Source organism: Elephas maximus, chromosome 4 (assembly GCF_024166365.1).
Source record: "Elephas maximus indicus isolate mEleMax1 chromosome 4, mEleMax1 primary haplotype, whole genome shotgun sequence".
Lineage (NCBI taxonomy): Eukaryota > Metazoa > Chordata > Mammalia > Proboscidea > Elephantidae > Elephas > Elephas maximus.
In genome coordinates, this window is record NC_064822.1 from 42,240,089 (window position 1) to 42,265,854 (window position 25,766).

The 25,766-nt window shown below is 36.9% G+C and overlaps 2 protein-coding genes across 4 annotated transcripts in view; one reads left to right on the plus strand and one right to left on the minus strand.

Annotated features, from left to right (window-relative positions):
- The window catches only part of DCLRE1C (DNA cross-link repair 1C), a 55,309-nt gene extending 48,041 nt beyond the window's left edge, over positions 1-7,268 (plus strand). For both annotated transcript variants that reach the window (XM_049881942.1, XM_049881943.1), the window contains one exon: positions 4,525-7,268. In XM_049881942.1, the coding sequence (XP_049737899.1) occupies positions 4,525-5,480 (956 nt within the window). In that variant the 3' untranslated portion in view covers positions 5,481-7,268. The remainder of the gene's footprint in view (positions 1-4,524) is intronic.
- Positions 7,269-10,118: 2,850 nt separating this feature from the next.
- Positions 10,119-25,766, minus strand: part of SUV39H2 (SUV39H2 histone lysine methyltransferase) — a 28,396-nt gene continuing 12,748 nt past the window's right edge. For both annotated transcript variants that reach the window (XM_049881946.1, XM_049881945.1), the window contains 4 exons: positions 16,918-17,589; positions 14,983-15,129; positions 13,378-13,507; positions 10,119-12,120 (listed from right to left, as the gene is read on the minus strand). In XM_049881946.1, coding sequence (XP_049737903.1) covers positions 12,014-12,120; positions 13,378-13,507; positions 14,983-15,129; positions 16,918-17,586 — 1,053 coding nt within the window. In that variant the 5' untranslated portion in view covers positions 17,587-17,589 and the 3' untranslated portion in view covers positions 10,119-12,013. The remainder of the gene's footprint in view (positions 12,121-13,377; positions 13,508-14,982; positions 15,130-16,917; positions 17,590-25,766) is intronic.

Below are 25,766 nucleotides of genomic sequence, written 5' to 3' on the forward strand. Positions count from 1 at the left end.
GCACAGCACAAAAGGTTTGAAAGTTACCACTTGTGCCCCAAAAGAAAGCCTTATTTCTTGAGTGACAGAGCTGATATTGCCAAAAACCAAACCCAGAATCTTATAGTAAAAATGGCTGAATTACAAGGCCAGGTGAATTCCCAACCTCGAATGGTGTCCCAACCTCGAATGGCGAGGGCATTAATTGGGAACAAAGGGAATCCTGAAACTTGGGATAGGGACATACGGGCAGAAGTTCAGGAAGCTGGGGACACTGAGCCCCTAAATTCCATTGAATCACTCCTGCCAACAGAACCAGCCCTCTTACTCCCTTTTGGAGATTACTCCATCTTTCTCTGCTAAGCCACCCTCCCCAGTAAAACTATTATTCCCTCTACCCCCATCTGATGAGATTAACTCAGCTGTATCTGAAGAGCCTTTGTTTGAGATATTGCCCGGGGTGGCATCTGGGGTATTGCCTGAGGCATATGCCTTACAAGACATTGCTTAATGTCCCCAGGACCCAGCCCCACTACCCATTTTTGCTTGTAGACCTATAACTAGACTGAAGTCCCAGTGAGCCCCAAGAGATAAGGTACAAAGTGTGACCCATGAGGAGCTATGGTACACTCCAAAAGAACTACTTGATTTTTCTAATATATACAAACAGAAACCTGGGGAATATGTGTGCAAATGGCTATTAAGGGAGTGGGATAATGGTGCAAGGCACATAAAATTGGATCAGGCTGAGTTTATTGATACGGGCCCACTAAGCACAGATCCTTCATTCAGTGTTTTGGCTTGAGAGGTTAGAAAAGGATCTAATAGTTTATTTGGTTGGTTCACTGAAGCATGGATTAAGCGGTGGCCTACAGTGAATCAAGTTAAAATGTCAGACCTGCCTTGGTATACTGTAGGTGTCCAAAGGCTTAGGGAAATTGCCATGTTAGAGTGGATTTATCAAGTTGGACTCACAGACCAATTAATAGAGTACCCAGAGGACACACTTTTCACCACAACGGTGAGAACAAATTTGTGAAGGGAGCCCCAGTATCTTTGAAGTCTGCTGTGATTGCTATTTTATGAAAGTCAGATTTGACAGTGGGAACTCCCCTAACTGAATTAAGATACCTAATTACAATGGGACTGGTTGGACCCCATGTGTTAGGGACCAAGTGGTGGCACTCCATTGACAAAGACAAGGGGGGCATGGTTACTGTAATGGACAGCAGAATCAAAGCAGTCATCAGAATAGTCTGACTTGTATGGACTTGTGGCATTGTCTACTTAGTCACGGTATACGTCGGAGTGAAACAGATGGGAAATCTACTAAACATCTATCTGTACAAATGGAAGAATTCTAGGTCAAGTGAACGGCAGTACAACTCAAATCGCCAGGTTAGAGTCATGGCCCCTCAATTCCCAGACCTGAGTCACTTTACAGACTCACAAAGTTTTAGGTTTACAACCCCTTGAACGTAGGGGAGGCCAGGTCTCCTTGAGGAAGGACCCCACTACACTGCCAAAAATTTATGTTAATCTTTCTCCCTGTCTCATCCAAGGTGATCTGCAGCCTTTTACCAGAGTGACTATTCATTGGGGAAAAGGAAATAATCCTTTTATGTGGACACTGGTTTTGAACTAACTGTAATTCCAGGAGACCCAAAATGACACTGGCCCACCAGAGTCGGAGCGTATGGAAACCAGGTTATCGATGGAATTTTAGCTCAAGTTCATCTCACAGTGGATCCAGTGGGTCCCCGAACCCATCTTGAAATGATTTTCCCAGTTCCAGGATGCATAACTGGAATAGACATAGTCAGCAACTGGCACAACTTCCACATTGGATCCCAGACATTTGAATTAAGGGCTATTATGGTAGGAAAGGCCAAGTGGAAGCCATTAGAACAGCTTCTACCCAGGAAACTAGTAAACCACAAGCAATACCACATTCCTGGAGGGACTGCAGAGATTACTGCCACCATCAAGGACTTGAAGGATGCAGGGGTGGTGATTCCCACCACATCCTTATTCAACTAGCCTATCTGGCCTGTGTAAAAAAAAAAAAAAAAAGGATCTTGGAGAATGACAGTGCATTATCGTAAATGTAACCGGGTGGTGACTCCTATTGCAGCTGCTGTTCCCGATGTGGTTTCACTGCTTAAGCAAATTAACCCATTTTTTTTTTACAGTAGGCAGCTAATGGTCCAGCTAATGGCTTTTTCTCCATAGCTGTGTTGAAGGACCACTGGAATAAGTCCCCCTTCAGCTGGCAAGGCCAGCAATACACCAGCCCTGTGACATAACTTAGTCCACAGCTTGGACCATTATATATGCGTGTGTATATATACATATATGTATTTTTTCACTTATTCTACTGGAAAATTTTTGTTATTCTTCAATAACACCATTTTAATGACTGTATATTTTGCATTTTGATCATAAATCTGTATTTAATTTTTGTCATTATACATTTAGGTTGTTTTTTACTTTTTACTCTTATATTGTGGTGAACATGTGGGAAACCCTGGTGGCGTAGTAGTTAAGTGCTACAGCTGCTACCCAAAAGGTCGGCAGTTTGAATCCGTCAGGCACTCCTTGGAAACTCTATGGGGCAGTTCTACTCTGTCCTATAGGGTCGCTATGAATCAGAATCGACTTGATGGCAGTGGGTTTAGTGAACATGTACCTAATTCTGTTTCGTATTTCTCATTACTGAGTTAAAGTATAGATATTAAGGTGCTTAATACATATTGCCAATTTGCTATCATACCAATTTATAGCAAACATGAACAGTGTATGACAGTGGAAAATATCTATGAATGATTTATGACATTTGTCCCTTTTTTCCATTGGATTTAGGTGTTTTTATTATCAGTTTGTATAAACTCTTAGGAATTTCAACATTGTTGTACTTGTGACTTTTTCTCAGTGTTATATGCCTTTCCATTTTTATATTAAGATGTTTTAAATTTTTATATGGTTATTACAGAAAAAAATATATAATTATATAATATCAGAGTAAACTTCTAATAGTATAGAAGCATCACTTGTTTTTCATATACTACAGATGAGATAAAGTGAAAATGTTTCCACAGATTAAAGTATTGTACAATGGAAACATACCATGATACCGGTATAGTCACAGACCCTGAAGAACATAAAACTTAGAGATAATACAAAAACATTTCATAAAAAGATAACTCTGGTACACTAGTGGAACAGCTAAAGCAGATATATAATCCACGGCTTAAAGTAAAGGCCTATCTTATAGACTAGGGTGATTCCAAATACAGTAGCTAGGTATCTTAGTCACTGTAAGCCCCTGCAGTAAAGAAGGATAAACACTTCCTTGTTTGGATAATTATAAATCATAATAGAATACTGGACCTAAGAATTAGGTGTGAGTCCTGGCTGTGCCACAAACTAGTTTTATGGCCTGTGTGTTACCATGCACGTTCTCTGGGCCAGCTTCCTTACAGGTAACATGGGAGCTTCATGATAGTCTTTATAGTCCATTATTTTAGTGGCTTTTAAAAATGCAGCGGTTAGCCACATCCTTTATCACTGGGAAAATAATGATCTTTTTAAGGTTGTAAGTTAACATCAGATTCAGCAGAATAATAAGTTGCCATACAGATTGTTGTTAGCTGCTATGAAGTCAGCTTTGAGTCATGATGACCCCATGTGTTGCAGAATAGAACTGTTCCATAGGGTTTTCTTAGCTGTAATCTTTATGGAAGCAGTTTGCCAGGCCTTTCATACATATATGATAATTTCATTTGCTAAGCCTCCTCATTTTAAGAATTTAAGTGGGTTAATATACTCTAATGTAGAATGCTTAAAAATCAGTAAAATGTACTCTTATGTAGCCTATTCAGTATTTTGGTTAAGGCTGATCTAACCCCTATGTGTTCCCCAACATGTCTCACAGTTTTGTGCCCAAAGTAGGTATCAATAAAACATTCAGAAGAGGAAAACTTAAGGAAAAAAGAAGAAGAAGAAAACAAAAACCTATTCTTTTTCTTAAATCACCCAGCACGGTTGAGCATCTACTCTTTGCATAGCACACAGAGTTTCCAGACTTCTTTTTCTGGGTAGTTCACAAACCTAGCTGATGAACAGAACCAGCTGTAGAACTTCAAACACAAAACAAAATCAAACTATTGGGTCCCATCTTCGGAGACTGAGTTGGTAGATCTGGAATGAGACACAGAGAGTTATTTTTTAAAAAGCTGTCCAGGTGATGCTAATGTTCAGTCAGGTTTGGGAACCACAGATACATGGTGGCGTGGCTTTATTTGGTGAACACAGATTTTACAGTCTCAACTTACCACCTGGCGTTACAGAAACATGAACAGTGGTAATCACATTGCGCAGAATTTCTCAAGAATAGGGGCCTTTTAATTTCTCTCTGAAGAAGAGTGAACTCCATGTTCTTTGCAGTTGCAAGAATTAAATGCTATAAATTGGATTTTTATTAAAAGCACAGACTGGCTGCTTTTGCATTTTGTTGCTTCTAAACCTATTTTGTTTTTCTTACAGAGGAGGAGGATGATGACCTCTTTGATGACCCTCCACCAGTACCTTTAAGGCACAAGGTTCCAAGCCAGCAAGCTCTTCACCCTGAGGTCTTTTCAATGACCGCGGTATCACAAAATCATGAGGTCTTTTCAATGACTGCAATATCACAAAATCAGCCTGAAAACCCGAGACAAAGTACAGGATGCTACAAAGAAGAGAATATGCAAACCCCTATTTTGGCAAACTTTGTAGATTGTCAAGAATCCAACAGTGAAAGTGAAGATGAATTAGGCATCTCAGCTCCATTGCAAGGACACACGGATCCTGTAACACTTCGCCAGCAGAAGACTGATGTGGATGTACCACAGTGGGAAGTATTCTTTAAAAGAAATGATGAAATCACAGATGATGGTTTGGAAAACTTCCATTCTTCCACAGAGGCAGGGGCTTCTCAGTCACCAAAGCTTTTCAGTGACTCTGATGGGGAATCAACCCACATCTCTTCCCAAAATTCTTCTCAGTCAACACACATATCAGAACAAGGCAGTCAAGGCTGGGACAGCCAAGCTGACACAGTGTTGTTAACTTCCCAAGAGAGAAACTGTAATGATACTACTTCCTTAAACAAAGGTGGCTTCAGACCAAGAATCAAAGGGAATATTGCTGCCTCTCAGCTGGAACAAAATGTACTTTCCCCAAAGGATACTCACTCTGATTCTAAAAGCAGGGCTCAAGATGTAAATATAGTTCCTGGTATTGGAGAACCAACTACTCTAAGTAGTGGGAAAAACACACCTGAGGAAAAATGGTTGCAAAATCCTAGCACAAAGGCAGATTCTCAGAGCTCCTCTGATTTTGAAATTCCCTCAACTCCAGATGCTGAGCTACCTAAACAAGAACACTTACAGTTTTTATATGAGAAGCTGGCTACAGGTGAGAATGTCATAGCTGGAAGGAAAAAAAAAGCCCACTCTTAGATATTTAAGAATCAAAGTTACTTCATTCTAGAGGAACTACTAAAAAACCTATTCTGAGAAATAATAGTCAAGATCACAGTAAATAGAATAGTAAAAAGCATTCAGGTAACTAAAAGAAGGCAGAAAAGGGGAAACAGGAACAAAAAACAGAGGAAACAAAAATGGTAGAACTGAATCTAAACCTATCAATTACATTAAATGAAAATGGTCTCTAAACACACCAATGAGAAGATGTTGTCAATGAAGAAAACCAAAGACACAGGGAAAATATTAGTCCAAAGGACAAATGGACCACATGAACCATAGCCTCTACCAGCCTGAGCCCAGAACTACACGGTGCCCAGCTACCACCACTGATTGCTCTGACAGAGATCACAATATAGGGTCCCAGACAGAGCAGGAGAAAAATGTAGAACAAAACTCAAATTCACAAAAAAAAAAAAAAGACCAGGCTTAACTGGTCTGACAGAGACTGAAGGAACCCCAAAGACTACAGCCCCAGATACCCTGCTAACTCAGAACTGAGGCCACTCCCAGTCCAAATCATTTCAGCCAAGGATTACAGACAGCCCTATAAAACAACACACATGAGGAACATGCTTCTTAGTTCAATCAAGTATATGAGACCAAATGGACAACAACACCTGACCAAAAACACAGATGAGAAGGCAGGAAGGGACAGGAAAACTGAAAGAATGGACACAGCCAACCCGGGGTAGAAAGGGAAGAGTGCTGACACATTGCGGGGGTCACAATCAATGTTACAAAAAAATCTATATATATGTTTTTGAATGAGAAACTAATTTATTCCATAAACTTTCACCTAAAGCACAATAAAATTAAAAAAAAGATCATCAGAATGAAATAAAAAAAAAATACCCCAACTATATGCTGTCTGTAAGAAACTTAGATATAGGTAGGTTTAAAGGGTTGAAAAAGATATACCATGCAAACATGAATTAAAGTCAGAGGGTTGTATTAACATCAGATAAATTTCCTAGTGGTAAAAGGTCAGTTCACCAAGAAAACATAACAACCTTAAGTGTGTATACATCTAACAAGAGCTTCAAAATACATGAGGCAAAAACTGCCAGCTGAAAGGAGAATGAGATAAATGCACAATTATAGTTGGAGACTTTAGCATTTCTTTCTCAGTAGACAACATCAGCAAGGATACAGAAGTGAACATCAACCAACTGGCTCTGACATCTATATAACATTCCACCTATTAAAGGGGCCCTAGAGGCACAAACGATTAAGTGCTCGGCTGCTGAAAGGCTGGCAGTTTGAACCCAGCCAGTGGCTCCGAGGGAGAAAGACCTGGTGCTCTGCTCTCAGAGATTACAGCCAAGAAAACCCCACGGGACGGCTCTGCTCTGTCACGTGGGGTCGCTAGGGGTCGGGATCGACTGATGGCACCTAACGAGAACTACCACCACTCGGTAACAGGGTACATTCTCTTCAAGTACACGTGGGACATTCGCCAAAGGAGGCCATATCCTGAGTCATAAAAACACATCACTCAAAGTGAATGAATAAACTTGGATTATTTCAATAAACTGACAAGTATAGGGAAAAATCAGCACCTTATGTATCTCAGAAGACATCACATCACTTAAGAACCTTGCTGTGAGCACAGTGGTAAAATTAGAAACATGAGTACCTAAAAGACAATCCTTCAGAATTAAATGGCTCAAGTATGTGTTGTCATTTCAACTTCCTTAAAGCCCATCAGTGGTGAGTTAATGCTTTTGTATTGTTTTATATGAGGATTTAATAAACTTTTATTAATATTCGTAAACACACTGGTGTGCTGATATTTCATGGATTAAGGAAACAAAAGCGGATATTTCACTTAAAACATTTAAATGGAATCACTAAAGCATACTTTGTAGATCAGTTAAACACACACATAATGACATGCATTATTATCATGTAAAAGTTAAGTATCACACCTACAAGACTAGGGTTCTAAGACTTACGAGTCAGTGGGAAAGGAAAACAAGTCAGGCATTCAGAAGAACCAGTGCCGAGAGCACCCAGGAAGCCAGCCCTCATTTCTCCCAGTGGGAGTGTTCCATTCACAAATGTTAGAAGCAGGACAAATGAGGCCTGATGACAGCCCTTGTCCATTTACATCTGGGGATGCCTCTTTCGGGGGGGTGGGGGTGGGAAAAATTAGACAGTGAGACTTAGGCTTCAAGGTTTGGCTACAAAATTGACTTACACTAGAGGAAGAATGAGGGGGAGTAACTGACGTGTTTAATACGGCATGGGGGAGGTCGAGGAGCCTGGTTCATCTCATTTCTGACCAATCTTAGAGGAATAAATTACTCAGTAGTTTTATTAACACATACAACAGCAGAGACTGGTGCGAAAATAAGGAACCTGGGGGCAAAGGAATTTAAGAAAAAATACAAGGAGGGTTTTTTTTTTCTCCTCACTGTCCTAACCTCATCATTAAAGGAACGCTGACTCCTCTTTTCTAGGCAGCTGCTGATGTGAGCTTACTGTGTAATGAAATACTTTCTTTTTTTAATATGTGGCAATACAGACTCAGTATGATTGGGGCAGGACTATAGTTATTTCCACTCCATTTTACCCATTTCCCCTTAGAGTTATTACATAAATTCAAAGTGAATAAAAAAATCACTGCAACAAGTAGGGATTGGAGGTAACTGGTTTAGTATCTAGCCATTACAGAGTCCCAGAGACTTTTCATTTTTTATTTATGGCTCTACAAATTAGTTATACTTCATTATCATAAATCATTTAATCAAATATAACTATTTGCATACATTTACTGACACTTAAGATTTAGTCTCAATAGTATAGCTTATGATTCAAAGTGTTTTTTCACTTTGCTGTTCAAAAAATACCTGTAAACATTCTTTTGAATATATTCTTAGTATTTTATAATCACACTACTAATTTAGTATTACATACTGCCACATTTTCACTGTTTTATATGAGTCTGGCATATGATAATAGGCATATAATGAATGCTGGCTGAAATTAAGGGCTAACACCAGAACAGACTTTGACCAACAAACATGTATTGATCACCAGAGATTTTAAAGTAATGTTTCATATTACAGAGTAATAATAGATGTGCTTTTTTTGTGACTGTTCTTTTGTACATCAACTGTACATCAACTCACTTCATCCTCACAACAATCCTTTGACGTAATTACATTTGTTATGCCCATTTTATAGATGAGGAGATTAAGGCACAGAGAGATACACAGCTAGTAAGGAGTAAAACCAGGATTCAAACAGGCAATTTGGCTCCATACTCTATGCTCTTACCCGGTGCCGTCGAGTCGATTCCGACTCATAGTGACCCTATAGGACAGAGCAGAACTGCCCCATGGAGATTCCAAGGATCCGCCTGGCGGATTCAAACTGCCAACCCTTTGGTTGGCAGCCGTAGCACTTAACCACTACGCCACCAGGGTTTCCCCATGCTCTTAACCACTATGCAATAATGCCTCTCAATACAAGCATAAAAACGGACAAGATATAAATTATAGTGGCTACTCAATTTTTCAAGAACTGTAAAGTATAAAAGGAAAAGTGAAGAAACCCAAGGACTAGCACATTTACCTCAGAGAGGAGTCGCAGGACTTAAGATGTTTAATAGTAGAAATTGACTTTTAAAAAGCTTGGCTGAAGTTGAAGATTAAATATTTTAAAAATAGTCACCCTGTTATTAGCTTCTGTCAAGTAACCCAGCAAACCTCCAATGACGGTCAAGTGGTAGCTGCACATGAAGTGCATTCACTGGGAATCAAACCCAGGTCTCCTGCATGGAAGGCGAGAATTGTACCACTGAACCACCACTGCCTACTAGCTGGATCATCTTGGGCATAGTAATGCCACTTAACTGGCCTAAGTCTGTTTCTTTAGGTATAATATAGGGACGATCGCACCAACCTATAAAGGGCCTAAGGCTTGTTCAGTGAATGTTAGCTCTGAATTCTAGAATTCCTTTGCATATGCAAGGCAGTACTTAGTAACTATACATTTAAGTACCTGGTGACTAATGACACTGTAAAAAATTCAGAAATATTCATCCACATTATACTAACGAAATGTAAAATTCTGTACTTTAATATTCAAATGCACAAACCATGACAACGATAAGCTTTCTTGAAAGTAACATTTACAGGACTTGCATACAAGCCTTTGGTTAATCTCATCAGCAGGTAGTCCGGAATCAGACATCAGTATTTTTCTGTCCTTTTTTGTAGCCTTACTAGAAAACAACAGTAAAATATTCAAAAACAAATCTAACACATAAATAGAACATCAGATGCGAAACTGAATTTATTTTGCTAAGGAGAAACTGTTCAGCTATAAGAAAAATAAGTGCAGTCTATATTTTGCCATGTATGGGAAAAAACCCTGAGATTACCAACTGTGTTTCACAATCCCTTTATATAGATACTGAAAACAGTATTGATACAACTTGTACAATGGATTAATTTACATTTTAAACTTGATCTAAATATCACCCTTGAATATTTGCTTTATATTTGAGAGAACAAATTCTAACAACTTCAGGAAACTAAAGAAGATAAATGTTGACTTAAAAAGTTAAAGCTTAGTTTGTTACTTTACTGTGTAAATTCAGCTCTTTAATAACGTAAGGGTAACAAAGGTACTTAGAATCTCAAAGGCCCATTAAATTTCTATTAACAAGGACAAGACAAAACTACAGGCTTACTGCAAACAGCCTTTTTTCCTTTGCCTTCCAGTTTCACATTTTTTAACACAGAAAAATTAGACACGATCAAATAACTTGACAGTAGAACACTGACTTTTTAAAAAGGATGTTAAGATTACATCTCTCAATCTGTGAAAATCATAATTTGAAGCGTGGCAACTGGCAGCAACCTGTAAATCTGCGACCCTTTCTCAGCACCGACACGACATCACTAATTTTTCATGAAGAAAACATAATGGCATTAAAAAATCCATTTGCCTTAAGACATTCTGTACATTTTGGTTAGTGGGTATACTGAGGTACCAAATATGTCAATTCAGTCTGTATTATGAGAACAAAATCGTGATGGAATATAATGAATAAAAGTATGGTTTCTCCCAAAAAAGGATTAAGGATTGAGAAGATATCTGAAGTGCTACATTCTTGAGGTCAGTTCAATTTTACCCAAGCTTATTTAAGCCACTAAAGCTTAGGGGAATGAGCTTAGGTAAAACTTAATTAGCAATACTGAAAGCTAAATTTACTTGTTGCATTTATCTTCTTACTGGATACCACAATTAGGAATCCCAGAGTCAGAAAGAGATGAAAACATAATTCTTCCTGATTGAGGCTTTATGAGGCAGAAAAAATAAAATAAAAACCTAATATATTGCATTTCAATTTTTATAGTTCAACTAATAAATGGTCTCATAATTCAGGCACACAAAAAGCTACTTTTGGCCAACTCACGTTAGCTCTGTTACATCTAAAAAATTCATGTATAAAACAAGTTACCAGTTCAAAATATAGATTACTTTTCAAGAAGAGTCTGTAGGAAATAAAAAAATTAAATTTTGTGGAAAGGAAATATTAAAACTGCCTGAAATACAGGAGACGTAATGTTAACGTATTTCGTGAAACACTATCGCTAGGTATGGCTGTTCCCATGGGTATCTTGTTTTACTGTTTAGACCAGGCGTACTCAATACTCAACATGGATATCCTAATTCACGTTTTAAGAGGTGTCCTCAAAATGCTCCATTCCTCTAACTAGCGCTCCACAACACCCACCTGGTCCCACTGCTTCATCCTTTCGAAAAGGCATAATGGCTAGGTATTCGGGACTTTTAGAGAAGGCTTTCTGGAGATTTTTCATCTACAGGGTAAAAAAATCTTTAAGCACTACTGGATCAGACACATAACCCTCCATAAAGGCAAAGATTGCTTCAAAATAGGAAATCAAGCTATACATTTTTTACATTTAATTTTATGCCTTTACTTTTTTATATCATTCAGATGCCAATGTTTTAGTGAAAAAAGTAGAAAATAGAGTATAAAATTTGGTACCACCTAGTTGTCTCAAATACAAGCACGGTAGGCATTAAGTAGGTAAATAGGAATGACAATTTAACAACAAAAGTAGAACTTGTATATTTGTCTAAATTGAATTAGCCATTTTTCCAAGGTATATGGCAAACTGAGTTATTTGATTTTAGCAACTGCTACATTATCAGTTTAATACTTTTCATACACTGAAGGAGGCATTTCTCTATTCACAGACTTAAGTATGTGTATCTTGAGCTGTAAACAGCTTTCCTTCCATGCTTGGCACCCAACCACTAAATATGTACACTTTAGTCTGTGTGGCCCTGTGTCCCTCTCTTCAGAAGCCTCAGCAATGCCTTTGGCTATGTTTTGAAATATGAGTTATAAATTAACATAGGCATAATCGTGATAATATGAAAAAATATTCCCAAATACTTGGTCTTTAAAATGTTAACATTTAGAAAAAACAAAACTATCATCAGTTCTATTTTCTGAATATTCAGTTGAGGTAACCCCGGCAAGTCACAGCTCCACATTTGCACACAGTTCTGATCCTCTTTTTGGCTGGGCTATGGTCCACAGAATCTGAAGATATATCTCCGGAACCTGAATACACAGAAAAAGAAATACAGGCAAAAGAGAGTCAAGATAACTTAGAATGAATTTCAAATTTTCAATTAGTTTTAAAGTAGCTAGAACGGGTGCTTATGTATTCAAGATCACTAGGGTTAAGTTAACTCCTAAAGAAATGTAATTTTCCTTTGTATATATAATAAGGAGCCCTGGTGGCTCGGCTGCGAACCAAAAGATTGGCGGTTTGAACCCACCCAGCGGCTCAGAGGGAGAAAGGCCTGCTGATCTGCTCCTATAAAGATTACAGCCTAGAAAACCCAATGGGGCAGTTCTACTCTGTCATATGGGGTCGCTATGAGTCAAAAAATGGACTCCACAACACCTAACAACAATATATGAATAAATGTGAATGTACAGAAACAAATCATTATGAAATTTTCCTGAGGAGATAATAAACCAAAAAAAAAAAAAAAAAATCCATTGTCATCGAGTCTATTCTGACTCATAGCACACTAGAGGACAGAGCAGAACTGCCCCATAGGGTTTCCAAGGAGCAGCTGGTGGATTCGAACTGCTGACCTTCTGGTTAGCAGCTGAGCTTTTAACCACTATGCCACCAGGACTCTGAAGGGAAAATAATGTGAACTAATAAAAGGTAAAGTGTATCCTTTGGGCCCATGTTTGTAAGAATGGATTTCTGAATGATGAAACTTACTGGGAAAATCCAATATGCAATTATTCATTTTATATATTACTTAAAGAGTACATAATGTGAAGTCAAAAAGTAGTATGTAAAGGGGGATCATTCTTAGAAAAACAAAGGGAAGAAACATTCATACTGTCACAATAAAGGAAACAGAATTAAATGTTCTATTTAAAAGCCAGGGTCAGTAGGAAGGAATTATATTCATGTGATTTAAATCACATTTTTGATCTTTTGAATACGTATCTCTTAGTTAATATTCAGAAATGCAGGCTTCTCATTTTTTAAATATAAATAGCATGGTATTGAGTAATGATGTTATAATAAATAAGCTTCCAAAGGGAAGTTCTGAAAAAAGTCAAGAAGCACCATGATGAGGAAGAGAGAACATTACTCAGTCCAAGGCCGGGCAGACCTGGATCCTAGCTTTAGCCTGCCACGCTAGCTTTGTGTCCTTGAGTAACAAAACAAACTTTTAGCCTTAATTTTTTTCAACTTTAGGACTAGTTTAGTCCAGGTGATCTAAAGTCTTTTCCTTTTCTACAAATTAGACTCTTCATACTGAAATTATACTTGAAAAGCCATACCTTTCATTTGATAATCAAAAGTCAGCTCTTCTCCAGCATTTATGGTTCTTGTGGAAAATAATGCAATTCGAGGAAAACGAGTATCGAGGTTATCAATGAAAACATTGAACACTTGAAGATTTGGGTCACACTAAAAAGGAACATTATAAACCATTTAAGGAAAAATAATGCAAACGAGTTCTACAAGCCACAGAAAATCTTTAATTTCCCAGAATAATAGTTTTTTAAGTTCTGCTGGAAACTAAGTTGCTTACTGTTTAGAGGTCTTTGAGGTATTCACATTTAAAAATACCGTTTTTACTCAGGGAAAATCTCAGGCTTACTTAAAAGTAGAGAAAATATAATAAATCTCCATGTATCCACGATGTAGCTTTAACAATGATTAACATTTAGCCAATCCTGTTTCATCTACGCCCAACTTTTTATTCTGGAGAATGTTAATGCAAATTCCAGGTAACACATCATTTTACCTGTAAATATTTCAGTAAGGCATATGCTAGAACTAGAATAATTGGATTTAAAACACCAAATGAACCAAAGAGCTCAAATTTCAGATTAAGCATGAAGTTTCAGTGCTTAAACTTTTATTTGGCATTGTCTGATATCTTTATTACTCTACACTAAATTATGGAATATGCAAGAAGAAAGATCCAGTAAATCAAACTAAGAAATCAAAACAACTAGTTCAAGTGATTTTGACTAGAGTACATCGATTTTTGGAGAATCTTGAATTTATCATTAGGAAAAAAATTCCTGAAAATTTTAAGTAAATGAGAAAACTAATAAGGGATTGAGAAAATCTCCGACACTTAAATACTAATCATAAACAAGCTTCTTGGTATGAAATCCATCAAAAGTTCAACAGGATCTACTTCCTTACTACAGTCGCTATATAGCTTACTCCCAGACACATTTTCCTTATTATCTGTAAAATAAAGACTGTGTGAACCTCACAAGTCTAATGTTATGCTATATACCTAGTACTTAGTAGGTACCCAATTAACTATTAACTTCCTTTATTTTTGGAAATAGTTTTTATAGGGTATAAGATTTGAGTGTTAAGATTCTGGAGTTAAGATTCCAACTGTATTCTAAGTTTTTTTCAAACATGAATTAAAAATTAAGGAAGAATACCAATTTATAAGTTAGAAAAATACCACTGAATACTTTAATACAAATTCTTAAATATAAAAATGTTAACATGTTTACATTTTAAGAGTTGAACATCCTAAAATGTAGCTCTGTTACCTTGTTTAAGATAGTTGTGATTCTTAAATTTTTTACCTTTAAACACTTCTGCTCATTAATTTCCTCCTCTGATATGAGAATACCTACCTTATAAAGTTGATGGAAGGTTTAAATGAAGTCACATATGTAAAGAGTCTTGCAAAATGCATGGTATTTGGAAGGCATCTCAATATTTATTTTTCTAATACAGCGATAATACCATGACTTAAAAGAAGAGCCCCTCATGTTACTTTGGAAATGTGAAGCACTTTTAAAGGGTACAGTTTAATTATAATTATTCTTGATACTATAGAAAAATAATTCAAAACAATATTAAAATGGATTTTAGTTTTGTTTATACTTTTAAGTATTTCTTACACTGTGATTCACAAAATGAGATATATTTCCATATCGAGCCGCATCCACTGTGAACTCATCAGATTCATAGTCTAGATCAAAGAGATACGTGATTCCTTTGTTGTCATATAACTGGCCCCGTCTTTCAGCTTCTTCACTTGTGATTACCTAAAAGAAAAAAACTACAGATATTATGTACTATGGCTAAACTGAAGAAATACTCATCTGTAAATCTGCAAAGCAATGGAAAACCAAGAAACTTGAAAAACAATTTGCCAAGGCTTATTAATGTATTAATGCCTATGAATGTTTAAAAAGTAAAAAATTCAAGTGTCATCAACATTCATACAAACTATTCTTGATGAGCTAGATGGAAAGAGGTGGGGACAATGAATGGAGGAGAAATGACGGTGCAAAAATGTTATGACTTTTTAAACAGGATTTGAGACAACCCAACATTAAACAAGCTAAGACACTGCACTACTTTCACTGTAGTTTATTAGGATGTTCAAAAAGCTACACAACTATAGCTCTCTACAGGATGTAACTAAATGCAAATGACTAAATTTATACGTGTATGTTCTAAATATGCTCTAAAAGTATATATTTTCCTATAACTACTTTGTGTGTAGTTACAAATGGAAATGTGTTACAAACACAAGAAAGAAGGTATGTTAATTTGCAGTCAACTGTATGGAAAGTTCAATTTTGCAGGATAGGTTGTTTTCATGCAATTCTATAGCTCAAAACCATCATCTGTAGTTCTGCTCTTAAGAACACAGCTTTGCTACATGCTCAGCTTAAGAAACCAAAAATGTCTACAGTGATTCATAGTGTCAACCAAATTTGGCTGCTGTATTAATTAAGCCAAAAAGGAACAATTTGACTGTACAAGATACAGTATCCTGAATAGCAATTAACTATAATCTGCCACTTTCTAAAAATATTAGTATCAAAGATCTAATTTTAGAATTCTAAGATGAATACTGATTATAATTAGAGGCAAACCAATTCCAAATAACTAAAAGCCAATCAGATTTAACAAATCCAGATATGCACTCACACTTTTATTTTTCTAGTCACAGCTTAATCCACCTTACAGTTTGAGGCAGAATGTGTGGGAGTAAACAACACTGATTTTGGACCCTTGGTTTTGAATCCTGACTCTTCTTTATTACTGTGTGAGATTGGGCAAGTTGCCCAACTTCTCTGTGCCTCAGTTTCCTTATCTATAATAATGGAGATAATAGTACTACCTCACAGAGTTGTTGAGAAGATTAATGAGTTAATATATAAAGTGCTTGAACTAGTAACACATAGGAAATACTATCATATATATATATGTATACAAGCATATTCATATATAAGTTTTACCCATATAAAAATAAATTTGCTAGTATTTGGAAGGCAATTTAGAGACCACCCTTCATGGTTCAAAGTATCTGAGCTATCGGACAGAGTTTGGGTTTTCTTACGAATGGCAATAAACGCTTTTATGTCTATTATACAATACTTGCTTATGAACCATTGGTCTACAGTATCTTTCATGTTGATACAAAATAGAGTTTTGCCAACTACAATTAGCTGTATTTGGTGAAATGGATGGAGTAAATCACAACCTAAAAATTTCAAAGTGAGCATGTGTTTAGATCTGATTGTCTTAAGACTTCTTGTAAAAACAGTGGTTCCATTTTAAAATATACAAATGTCAGTTTCAATGACTATGAATGGGCATTTGTTAAAAGGTGACTATATCCATTTCATTTGTCATTCTGTATTTTTCGTTCATATACAAGTTTATATTTTTAACTGTCCCAGTGAAACTCTTCTCCCAAACCTGAACATGAATTTCCACATATCTGCAAATAGTATCAGTATGTACCAAACATTTATGTTGCTGAGGTAAAAAGGTAACTTCTCAAAAATGTAAATCATATGCACACAATTTGAACATACCTCTCCAACATATTCCATGACAAAACTCATTCTTTTAATCTTCACAAGTGTTTTTACACCCCAGCCACAGCCATTGCTAGTTCGAAAGATGCAAAGAGAATATTGTGTGCCTTTCTGTACAACCCTATTGGGACAATCAGGTCCACATTGACACCTTGAGTTGCATTCATAGATGGGGGTGCCAGGTGGGATTCTGATTTGCTGGTTTTTATTATAAGCCAAAAGAACTCCAGCTTCCGCAGGACAACACTTCTCAAAGAAGCAATCTGTGCATGAACAGCCAAAGGTAACTTCATTTACTAAACTGATTCCAGGAGCTGGTTTGTATTCGTTAATGTAGTAAAAGTCCAAAGGCGGGCCCTCTAAGTCAACAGTATTTTCAACGAATATCATTCCTTTATAATTCTTTCTTCTGTTGAGTTCATCTTGCCATCTTTGCAGAGCTATCCTTTGTTTAGCCTTCTTTACAATGTATTCAGCAATGGCAGGTTTCAAAGCTTTATTATTGTCTTTAAGAGTTATTGCTTTGCTTTTCTTTACCTGAGATAAAAAATTATGCTTGTCATTAGAGAATTGCTGAAGTAGTAATGGGCACTTGAGATTTTGCAAAGGTTCCCAAGTATTTGTAGAATCTGGCCATCCTTTCCATTTTACAAGATAATATTCCATGTCCTTAAAATATAAAAGAAAACGCGAATCAGATTATGATAGTCCCAATTATTTAAGAGACTTAAATATTTTAAGAACTAAGGTCATTTATTATCATTTTTCTTAATACAGTTCAAAATATGTAAAGAGTCACAGCTTTCTAATAGATTAAGTACAAATCATAAAAATAAAACTATTTTCCTTATATTAAATATGTACAGAATTTAGATGTGACATAACAGGATTGACAAGAGGCTAGAGAGTCTTATCTGGGGAAATAAAGATACTGTAATTTATTACTATTTTACTAAACAGTGATTACGTTAAACAGAAAAGTATTTATTTTGATCATGGAAATCGGTGGTCCCAAGGCTAACAATTCATGACCGAGGTTAGTGGCTTACTTAGCCAGGTAGAGATGTAGGTATTCTCTAAGGTCTATAAGGTAATATTATATACTGTATACGAGGGAAGCTGTATTTCTTAACATCATGGGTGCACATTCCCTAGGTGCTCTAGAGGTGTCCTGTCCAATACAGCTGTTGCTAGCCACACGTGGCTACTGAGCACCTGAAATATGGGTAACTGAAATGTGCTTTAAGTGTAACACCAAATTTCAAAGACTCAGTACAAAACAAAAGCCTGTACAGTATCTCTAATGTTTTAAAAATGTTTGACATGAAAACGTTAAGAATGAGTTTGGTCATGGAATAGGTTAGAGAGGTATGTTCAACTTAACACATAACACACATAGCACTGAAATGATAATATTTCGGATATACTAGATTAAATATATTATTCCAAGTAATTTCACTTGTTTCTTTTCACTTTAAGGTAGTTATTAGAAAATTTAAAATTACGTATGTAGCTCACATTATAATTCCATTGGACTGTCCTAGAGAATGTATACTACCTAAGTTGTACTCACCCAAGATTGGGTTAGGCAGCAGGCACTCAATCTACCAAAGATCAAATCTTTTGGTTTATCCCTCAGGCTGCTGTTGGCCACCATGGTACCTGGAATCTTGTCTTTCCACCCAGTGACTTGACTACTTTTCTCTTGATGAAGGTAATTAAAGTAGGTGTAATAGAAAATTCTGAGGCAAAGTCTCTCAATTTAATAAACTTTTTGTCCTCTGGACTAGTAACTAAGATATATCTATATAACTATATACCCTGGGGTAAAATAAGGCCACAAAATGCCTTCTGATGTATCAAAGTGATTAAACTACATTCTATAGTTTTTAGTTATTTTAACTCAAAAACTTAACAAAAATAATGATAAAAACTTATTAATTGGGATACATTTGCTTTTCTCTGAAAATTTAATAAAGTTGTTATTATAGAGTAGCGATGCTTATGGCAGCATTTTAACATTTATAAAAGCATCTCAAATGATCTGGAAGGTCTAGGACACATGGTATTTGAAACACTGCTGAGGAGCACTGTGAGGCAGCTATGCTAAAGCAAGGTCACTTCTAGTGAGTGGCCTTATTTTATCCTCCACTATCTGCATCTTCATCTTTTACTACATTACTCAGCAAGCAGAAGCTCTTGTGAATTAAAAGAACTCTGCTCCTCTATGAAAACTAGTGAAAATAGGTTTTCTCTGTTAAAAAAATTTTAATTTAACTATTTTTAAAAATTACTTAAATCATGGTATGAGAATATACACAAAAACTTTACTTTCGTGGAAATATATATTGTGATTACAAAAAAACCCCAAAAACCTAGACATACATTTAAGTATTTTTCAAATTGAGGGGTCACTAAGGTCTAAGGATTTATCCCTTCTGAATGTCAGGTAATTACTACAATTAGGGGGGTGTTGTTAGTAGACAGCTGCACACCAATAACGAGAGCCAATTAGCAATATCTAACTTACGTTTCTAAAAGTTTAAATCTTCTGATGCCTGAATAAAGCAATGCAACCCTGGTCCTCTGTGTTTTTCTGTTACAGTTTTCCCTACTGTAGTCCTGGGTTATGCCAAAAGTTGCCGGCAAACAATGAAACAAACAGAAATATTGCGTGTAATGACCATCCAGCAAAACTACAAATCATCCCACCATTGAAGTTTACCATATTAATTTAGTAAGATTTTTCTTCCAAAAATAATTTATTGTATTCTTTAACCTTGGATGAGTCACTTGCATTTTTAGTGACTATGTTTTGTATGTTAATCACATTAATACAAACTTAATTTATGGAAGACACTGTAAAGATGCTTACAAAACATGAATGCTTTTGGCAAAAAATATATGGAAATACTAGTAGCATTTTACTTCTACTCTAGACTTCTGTATTTTATTTTATAAGTAACTTTTACTTTTAACATCTAAAAACAGTATTTTCATTTTGAAAAATAAGCTAACTTTACATGGAAAAATAACTTTGACTCAGGAAATAAGTTCAATTAATTTGACATCCAAATCCCAAATAAAGGCCAGGAAGTTCTTAAGTCTCATGCACTGTATCACTAGCTTATTTTGATAAATAATCAACTCTTGATTACCTATAGCAATGGAGTAGAGTGGTAAAAATGATCCTAAATCACTGCTATCTATGTAATTTGGAATGTGTCATACGAATTTTTTTTTAAAGACATTTTCTCACACTATGTTTGACTTAGGTTAAATTCATTCAAATGTTTTAGCACCTACAATAAGTATATGAAAGTTCCACCACTAGGGGGTGTGATGAATTACAAGATATTACTAGCCTTTAGGAGTTAAAATCTCATTGGAAAAAGAAGGCAATAATGTGTCAAGTAAGAAGAAATGCAAGGCAATACAATTTAAAATGCCAAAACAAATAAGACAACAAATACCACTAGAGTATAAAGAAAGAGAAAAATCAATATAGGCCTGACAATTAGAAAAGGACAAAGGAAGTATAACAAACTACACAGGGAAAGACTGATACAATTTGTTGGGTAGGATATATGGCAGGCAGGATGAAAAACATACGCAGAACCTTGAACCTAAGATTTCATGAAGTACTGCAGAGCCCTGGTGGCGCAGTGGTCAAGAGCTTGGCTGATAACCAAAAGGTCGGCAGTTCAAATCCACCAGCCGCTCCTTGGAAACCCTAGGGGTGGTTCTACTTTGTCCTACAGGGTCACTGTGAGTAGGAATCGACTTGACAGCAAGGAGTTTGAGGGTTTTTTAGGTGTATCCAGAAAACAAAGGAGTCCTGCTGATGCATTGGTTAAGGGTTCCACTGCTAACTGAAAGGTCACTGGAATTCACCAGCTGCTCCATGGGAGAAGATGTAGCAATCTGCCTTCCTAAAGATCACAGCCTTGAAACCTAGAGGGCAGTTCTAGCCTGTCCTATAGGGTCACTATGAGTCTGACCTAATGGCAACGGGTTTTTGCTTTTATCCAGAAACAGTGAGGAGATGGATTTGACTAGCTGTGAAGTTCAGAATGTTGAAATGAGAATACAACAAATGGAAAGGCAAGAGCAAATTTTAGACAGTCTTGGGGTATTCTGAACTTTATTCTAAGCCAGCAGTTCTTACAAGTCCTAGAAACCATAGTGTTTCTGTGGGAAGCTTCATTAAATACAAATACATTTAACTACAACTTGTTAATCAGGGACAATTTTATAAATCTTCTAATGGTCCTACCAATGAATTCTTCAGTTCTCATCTCACTTGACTTCCTGTAGCAACAGGCACTGCTGCCCCTACTTAGCTTCAGTATCATGATTCTCTCTTCATTCTTGTTCCTTTTCTACCTCCTTTTTTGAGATTGCTTTCCTGGCTTATCATTTAAATAATCCAGATAATTGGGGCTCTGTCCTTGGCCTTTTTCACACTAAACAGTGTTTATCTCTTTTGAGAACCTGATGAGAGCTATGAACTTCCTAAAAAAAGTCACATATATAATATTTTGGTAATTTCAGGATATTTTGGATTCCAGGTTAGGAATTTCAGGTCTAAATGGCCTCTCTGGGCAACCTCATTACTGATGACTCCAAGAATGTTATCTGTAGCCCCATATATCCAATAGCAACTGGATGTCCACATGGATGCCCAACAGGTTCTCAAAGCATTCTACCACACAATTTACCACTGTCTTCCCAAACTGATGCTTTCTATAATGTCATCATGGTGAACAGTACCCCTGTCTACCTAGACACACAAGCCAAAAACCGGGAAGTCAATTTTGATTGCTTCTTCTCCTCAATTCAATCCATCATTACGTTTCTTTAGATACTTCTTCCTGTCCATCACTATTATTACAGTTTTAATTACTTCAGGCCCTCAATTCTTGCCTGAATTATTACATTAATTTCCCAACTGGTCTTCCTGCCTCGAGACTGACAACATTCAAATTTATCCTTTAAAATGTAGAGTTTTCTTACAGAAATAAAAAACCCACAGAATCATTCATTGTTACTCTCTTGCTTATAAGCTGTTAATGCCTCCCGACTGCCTGCAGAATAAAGTTCAAACTTATTACAACAAAAAAGGCCATTCCTGATTCGGTCTCTGCTATTTCTCTGGCTCAGTCTCCCATTTCACCCCTATTCATGCTACCATCTAACCATACTTCACTGCTGCTAATACTTGAACACACCAAGCCTTCTTCTCATACCTTTCTGTTGCTTTGTTCACAAAGTTTTCTCCACTTAGAAAGGCCTCCTCCACTTGCCTCATGAACACTTTATTTCAGTTTCATCTTTTTATGTGTAGAAAACCTACTCATCAAAAAAAAAAAAAACTCAGTTGAAATGTCATCTCTTCTATGAAGTCTTTCCTGTCTCTCTTGCCCAAGAAGTGATCACTGCCAACCGCCCGTGTGCCCACATCTACTCTAAACTATAAGCCACCTGTGGGGAAGAATGAAACTTTATTCTTTGTATTCCTAGAACCCAGCACATTTGCCTAACATATCTTAGGTCTTGACTAAATGTTTCCGAATACATAACAAAAAAACATGGCTACTACCTGTATGCAATGTAAAAATCACAACAGTAACTTAAATACAAGCTGTTTAAACTTAACCTGGAGACAGCAGTTCATGTCTTCTCATTAATATTTGTTTTGTCATCTACTAAATGCACACTGCCAACTAAACAGTAGCAAGCACCAAAACTTTATAACCAGGACCAAAAAAAAAAAAAAAAAAATTCTATCTTTCTATTAGCTTTTTTTTCCTGCGAATTTTGAAATAATTTTCATTACTCAATATTAGCAAAATAGCCTGAATCCGGTTATGAGAATATAGTGTTCCATGGATGGATAGTTTGAGAACTACTACGGTCAATGAAAAGTCACTGGATTTTCATGCCAGCAAATGAGAGTAAAAATTGTATGACCTAGGTTAGAGACCCAGCACTGACGCAAATTAATCCCACAACATTGGAAGTGTCACTTCCTCAACGCTGTTTTCCTGATCTCTAAAATTTGGGTTTTAGTCTAATGATTACTATGTTATTTTAGTTCTTAAAAAACCACTCTAGGAATATCAATTTATTGTTAGTATGTGGAACATTCTTTTAGTTTCTGCCACGCAGTATAGTGGTGTTCTACTAGTGAGACACAAAATTACCTGGACACTAAAAAGTCAAAGCTCTGAGTAATATTTACTACGTTGCTTGGCTTACTAAGGGAGAAGCCCCACCAATGTACATAGGTGTTCCTGTTCTTTAGTGCTGAGCTAAGTATGTTAATAAAGAGTACCCACACCTTTTGTTAGCGATGACATGGTAAGAACACAGCTGCCGAAAAAAAATCACATAGCACTGTGACTAGGAACTATTACAATTTTTATGTCCTTGAAGTTCACCTGGACCCCTGATACTAACAATCCTTTGTTCCACCAGTTCCATTCCCAAGTTGGCTATTTCAGATCTCCTCCACTTTCCTCAAGGCCCATATCCACTATCTCCCTATTATTTTCAAGTAGTATATGACTTTTGCTCCTAATGAAAAGAGCAAATAGAAACTACCAGGCATAACTTCCCCTGATTACACTGACATGTAACTAAGAGAAGGAAGATACAGAGACAACAGAAGAGAGGTACTGCCTCCACCCTTCCGCTCCCTGTATCTTCAGTGTCTCCCTCTCTATTGCTTTTCACAAGCATTAACCATCCTCCTTTTTTTAAAAGCAAAATTATACTAAGCCTTTTTTGAAATATTAAATGCTGGGGTATATGCAAAGAATCTCTAGAAGATGATAAATCGCCAAGAGTGAGAAAATCAGGAAACTGGGCCACAGTGGTAGGAGACTTCTTACACATTACATGTCTTTTTATATTTAATTTTTAAAAATCACATACATTTATTACCTACTCAAATTTTAACATAAAAAATTTAAAATTATTAACACCCTTATCCCCTACATAGCTTTCCTCTTTCCTTCTCTTCAAAGTTGGAATTCCTGGAAGAGTTGTTCATACTACTCAACTCTTTCTCACCTCTAATTTATTCAATCCATTCTGCTTGGCTTACCAGAAAAACTGCCCTAAGGGCATCAAGCACTCGTCCATTAACAAACCCAATAGATTCCTTACAGTTCTTCTTTGATCCACTGTTCACTACTCTCTGTTGTTGTTGACATTATCTCTTCCTCAGGCTCCCATGATTTTACTTTTGTGGTTTTCTTCCTACCTTTCTTACTACTTTGTCTCAGTCTGTTCGACAGTTCTTCCTGAGTACCCCTTACTACCCTACCCCTCAAAGCTCATCCCCAGTCATTGTTCTTCTCTTCTCATTTTCTTCCTTGTACTACTGCAACAGCCTCCCAACTGCTGTGTCCACTCTTTCACCATCAATCCATTCACATACAACAACCAGACTAATGTTTTCAATACATACATCTTATCATATTACTCCTCTGCTTAAAACTACTAAGTGTTCCCTGTTAACGCCTAAGATACAGTCCAAAATCCTTTTTCCTGGTCTATAAGGAGTTGTACTTTCTGGATCCTGCTCATTCTTCCAGCCTCATCTCATACCAGCTTGCCCACTGTCGTGAATTGAATTGTGTCCCCCAAAAATGTTTCAACTTGGCTAGTGCATGATTCCCAGTAGGGTGTGACTGTCCACTACTTTGTCCTATGATGTGATTTTCCTATGCGTCGTAAATCCTACCTCTATGATGTTAATAAGGTGGGATTAGAGGCAGTTAAGTTAATAAGGCAGGACTCAATCTACAAGATTAGGTTGTGTCTTAAGTTGATCTCTTTTGAGACATAAAAGAGAGCAGAGAGCAGAGAGACATGGGGACGTTATACCACTAAGAATGAAGAACAGGAGTGCACGTCCTTTGGACCCAGGGTCCCTGCACTGACAAGCTCTTAGATCAGGGGAAGACTGATGACAAAGGCCTTCCCCCAGAGCTGACAGAAAAAGCCTTCCCCTGAAGCTGGCAGCCTGAATTTGGATTTCTAGCCTCCTAGGCTGTGAGAGAATAAATTTTTCTTTGTTAAAGCTATCCACTTGTGGTATTTCTGTTACAGCACTACTAGATAACCAAGACACTCGCTATGTTCCACATACTAATCTCCTTTCTGTACCCTGAAGAAGTCAGCCTCTCTTCTGCTTCAAGGTCCCCCCCTCCACCTTTATTTTTTCCTTTAGTGCTAACTATAAACATGAGCTCCTCAGGAATAGCTGCCCAGTTACCCCAGGATAAGGTAGATCCTTCTGTTATACCAGCACTTACTTCAAATATACTTAAATACTTAGTATAATTATATTTAAGGTACTTCTATGCTCCCTAAAAGATAAACTCCATATCAACACCATACTCTTGTGCCATTCACTGCTGAGATCCCTAGTGCCTGGTGTTTTTAGGTGCCGTCAAGTTGGTTCTCAATCACAGCGACCCTCTGTACAACAGAAGAACACTGTCCAGTTCTTCGCCATCCTCACGATCTTATGCTTGAGCCCATTGTTGCAGCCACTGTGTCAATCCATCGCATTGAGGGTCTTCCTCTTTTTCACTGACCAGTCTACTTTACCAAGCAAGACGTCCTTTTCCAGAGATTGATTGGTTTCTCCTGATAACATGTCCAAAGTATGTGAGACAATGTCTCATCATCTTTCTAAGGAACATTCTGGCTGAACTTCTTCCAAGATAGATTTGTTTGTTCTTCCAGCGGTCCACAGTATATTCAATATTCTTTGCCAACACCATAATTCAAAGGCATCAATTCTTCGTTCTTCCTTATTCATTGTCCAG